Here is a 4,131-nt window from a genome sequence, read left to right on the forward strand (position 1 = left end):
GAATAAGACTCCTTAAAACGAATTTGGTGTTTAAGAGGGCATTATTTATTCAGGTCTGAGGTCCAACATAGAATAAGTCCTATCCTTATGAGAACACAAGATTAATTCTACCAGTGTGTTGCTTATACACAGTCACTAAATGTGAATTACAATCTATCCCTTTCCATAAAACCCACCTCAAGTTCCCAGATTCACTCCTTGTTTTCTCTGTCCCTGCACCCTTGAGCCAGATGTCTTCTTCTTCTCTTCCAACCATCCTTGCTGGGAAAGCAGCCCCTGCATGCCTTGTTCCTGTGCTCAAAGTTCACAGGCAGGGTAAAAATGGAATGAACCCTTTTGGTGTCAGCCCAAGGCTTTGTGTGGGCAGGCAGAGGCAGGCAGGAGGCAGAGCTCCCAGCAAAGGAAGGGGACAGCATGATGGGGCAGCCAGGCGGCATGACGACAGCCTGCAGGGACACAGGCACAGGGTAGGGACACCGTAGGACAGCCTGGGCTGCACAGGGCACAGGCATGTGCAGCAGCTGCAAGGCCCTGACAGAGCCAACTCCTGCAGCACTTTGGCCATGGCTGCTGGGCCTGGGCCTGAGGCAGGAGCAGGAGACAAGTGACCCTTGCAGGCCTTGGGCCTCATTGCCTCCTTGTCCCTGCTCAGCAGCCTGGCAGGGGCCGCCCCATGCTCCTGCCCTTGGCATTGCACATCCCCACATGCCAGTGCCCATCCCGGGAAGAGCCCTGAGCAAGGAGGGAGGGACAGGATCTGCCTGGCCAGGGGCTGGGGCTCAGGCCTTGGCCCTTTGCATTCCTGAAACACATCCAGCTTTGCTCAGCACCAGAGACACCTTTGCCTTGTTTGTCCCCAGCTGCCATCACTGCCTCCAGTGTTCTGCTCTAACTGGAACCTGGGGACACTTTCTCAGTCATGTCCCTCATTGGGACCCATTAAAACTTCAAGAAACTTCATTGTTTTAATTAAAGTTTGAGTTCTTGAGAAGTTTTCTGAACACTCTCTCAGGGACTGAGTCTGATGTAAACAACACCAAAGCCCCGAGAGGGTCATTAAAGTCCTTGTGCTGTGTCTGTGCTGCTGAGCTTTAAAGGAACAGCTCTTCCCAGGACCAGCTCCTCTCCCAGCCCAGCAGGGCTGAGGGCTCTGCCTGCAGGCACTGAGGGGACAGAAGCCAGGCAGACGCAGGCTGAAGGCAATCAGGATTGGGAAGACATTGAGCTGAGACTTCACTTGGGGAATCTTCAAAGCCCACTATGTGGTGAGTCTGTGTATGCGGGGATAGATCCGCTGTCCTCCTGGAGGGATCTCCTGAAGCTGACCCAGGGCAGGACTGATGTGACTGTAAGGATGGCTCTGCTGCCATTTCTTCTTTGGTGGAGGATGTGCTGCAGAGCGGGGCTGTCCTGGGCACCAGCACTGGGACAAGGCAGGACAGCTCCTGCTGCCAGGGACGGCTGCAGGAGGTGAAGCTGAGGCTGCAGCCAGGGCTGCCCAGGGCTCTCCTGCAGGGCAGGTCCCGCAGCCCTCAGGGCTCTTGGCCAGCTCAGGGCATGTGCCACCTGCCAGGGGCAGCTCTCAGTATGCCTGGCAGCTCCCCATGGATGGTCCAGGGGAGAAGTTGGAGATGGAAGGAGAGACCCCCATCAGGGCAGATTCCTCCTGCTGTGGAGATGGTGCTGCATGGCCAGGGCTGCTCTCAGCTTTCTCCTAAAGGGAAGGGAAAGGGGCTGTCAGCTTTGCCTGTTTCACTGAGACTCCTGCACTGTCACCCTGGGCATCAGCAGATGTGCCTCACATCTCCCTCAGAAAGTGCCTCCTCACTCTCCTCTACCTACAGTCAGCAGCAGCAGCACCTTGGCTTGCAGCATCTCTGTTTGTCTGGCCTGCCTGTAAGGCCCTGCTTCCAGGGAGATGCCCCTGGACAGTGGCCTGTGCTGGGAGGAGTCTGCAGGGCAGAGCCACCAGGCTGGGCTGGGCTCTCGCAGCACTGGCAGGGACAAGGCTTGGATAGAGAGAAACACCTCCCAGTAGGCACAACTCCAGGCAGCAGAGAGACAGACCAATCCTTGGTGTCCCTCCATTTCCAGCTGTACAGGGAAAGGTAGAAAAATTTAGAGATGCTGACAAGGAAACTGGAGCCTTCAGAAAGTCCACTTTATTTTTCAAGCACATTTGAAGAGCAGTCACCATGAAAGAGAGGAAGGTGAAATGAGCTAAGGGCACCTCTGTGGTTCCAGCAGGTTTGACTGCACTGGGGCACAGGGAGCCCTGTGTTCCCTATGGGCTCCCCACTGTCTAGGCTGAGACCAGTGTTGAAAAAGAGGCAGCAGCACAAACCTGAGCTCAGAGAAAAATGACTGAGCAAAGTTTCCCCAAAAAAGAGAAGTAATTTTGAGGGGATTCCTAATTAAAGAGCATAGGAATGACACAATGAAGTTGTTCCCAGCTTGTCATTGTCTTCTTTCAATAGTCCATGATGGCCACAGTGAAGAAATGTCCAACAGCAGCTCCATCAGCCACTTCCTCCTGCTGGCACTGGCAGACACACGGCAGCTGCAGCTCCTGCACTTCTGCCTCTTGCTGGCCATCTCCCTGGCTGCCCTCCTGGGCAACGGCCTCATCATCAGCGCCGTAGCCTGCAGCCAGCACCTGCACAACCCCATGTACTTCTTCCTGCTCAACCTGGCCCTCAGCGACCTGGGCTCCATCTGCACCACTGTCCCCAAAGCCATGCACAATTCCCTCTGGGACACCAGGACCATCTCCTACAATGGATGTGCTGCACAGCTCTTTCTGTTCATCTTCTTCATTTCAGCAGAGTATTTTCTCTTGACTGTCATGTGCTATGACCGCTATGTGTCCATCTGCAAACCCCTGCACTATGGGACCTTCTTGGGCAGCAGAGCTTGTGCCCACATGGCAGCAGCTGCCTGGGCCAGTGGCTTTCTCACTGCTCTGCTGCACACAGCCAATACATTTTCCCTGCCCCTGTGCCATGGCAATGCCCTGGGCCAGTTCTTCTGTGAAATCCCCCAGATCCTCAAAGTCTCCTGCACCAAATCCTACCTCAGGGAACTTGGGGTTTCGGTTTTCACTACCTTCTTAGCTTTTGGCTGTTTTGTGTTCATGGTTTTCTCCTACATGCAGATTTTCAGGGCCGTGTTGAGGATCTCCTCTGAGCAGGGACGGCACAAAGCCTTTTCCACCTGCTTCCCTCACCTGGCCGTGGTCTCCCTGTTTCTCAGCACTGTCACATTTGCCTACCTGAAGACCCCCTCCATCTCCTCCCCATCCCTGGATCTGGCAGTGTCATTTCTGTACTCGGTGGTGCCTCCAGCCCTGAACCCCCTCATCTACAGCCTGAGGAACCAGGAGCTCAAGGCTGCAGTGTGCAGACTGGTGACTGGATTATTTCAGAAACATTAAGCTGGTTGACAATTTCTGCATGTCTCTTGTAATAAAATTCATATTTATTAGTTTTTGTTGGATTGGCTATTTTTTCCTTTCTGTTTTCCTTTTTCTAATATTCTGCCAAAACAAAGCCATTGTTTCAGCCTTTTCTCATTTTGTAACTCTCCAACTTTGCTTTGGCCCCAGACTGTGTCAATGAGGAGCTGTGTTCTCAGTGGCTTTAAATGAACCAAAAGATCTCTCAGAAGAGTTTTCACCAGAAATGCCCCTTTTGTTGCCTTCTCTGGAGCTGCAGCAGCAATGTCTGTGTGCAGAGCTGGGGGCAGACCATGGCTGGCACAGCAGCTGTGCCCAGCAGCAGCAGCACTTGGTGTTGCCAGTGCTGCTCCCGTGGCCCTGCCCTGCTGCCCTGGTGGCCCTGGTGTTGCTGTAAGGCCTGAGTGCTCTCGGTGCCGGGCACAGCCCTTGGGGTGGCAGTGCTGGTGCTGCAGCAGGGACAGGCCATGGGCACTGCTGGGGCAGCGCTGACACCTCAGGCCAGAGCCTGGGGGCTCCAGGCTCCTTGCCCAGGCTCTCTCAAGAACACACCCAGTCCAACGCTCAGCACAGAACAGCCCCATGAGCAGCCCCAGGGTGGCTGTGGGCAGGCTGGGGGCAAACAGCATGGCTGGCACTCTGCAAGGGCCCTGGGGGAGACGGGAGGGAGCAGCAGA

The 4,131-nt window shown here is 54.8% G+C and overlaps 1 protein-coding gene across 1 annotated transcript; it reads left to right on the top strand.

Annotated features, from left to right (window-relative positions):
* Positions 1-2,500: 2,500 nt before the first annotated feature.
* LOC311165863 (olfactory receptor 14J1-like) lies at positions 2,501-3,433 on the top strand (the record flags this gene model as incomplete). Its single annotated transcript, XM_084227359.1, has 1 exon — positions 2,501-3,433. The coding sequence occupies one exon, from the start codon at positions 2,501-2,503 to the stop codon at positions 3,431-3,433; it is 933 nt and encodes a 310-aa protein (XP_084083485.1).
* Positions 3,434-4,131: the final 698 nt, after the last annotated feature.

The sequence above is a fragment of the Fringilla coelebs genome (assembly GCF_963513975.1).
Source record: "Fringilla coelebs genome assembly, contig: SCAFFOLD_30, whole genome shotgun sequence".
NCBI classification, from domain to species: Eukaryota; Metazoa; Chordata; class Aves; order Passeriformes; family Fringillidae; genus Fringilla; species Fringilla coelebs.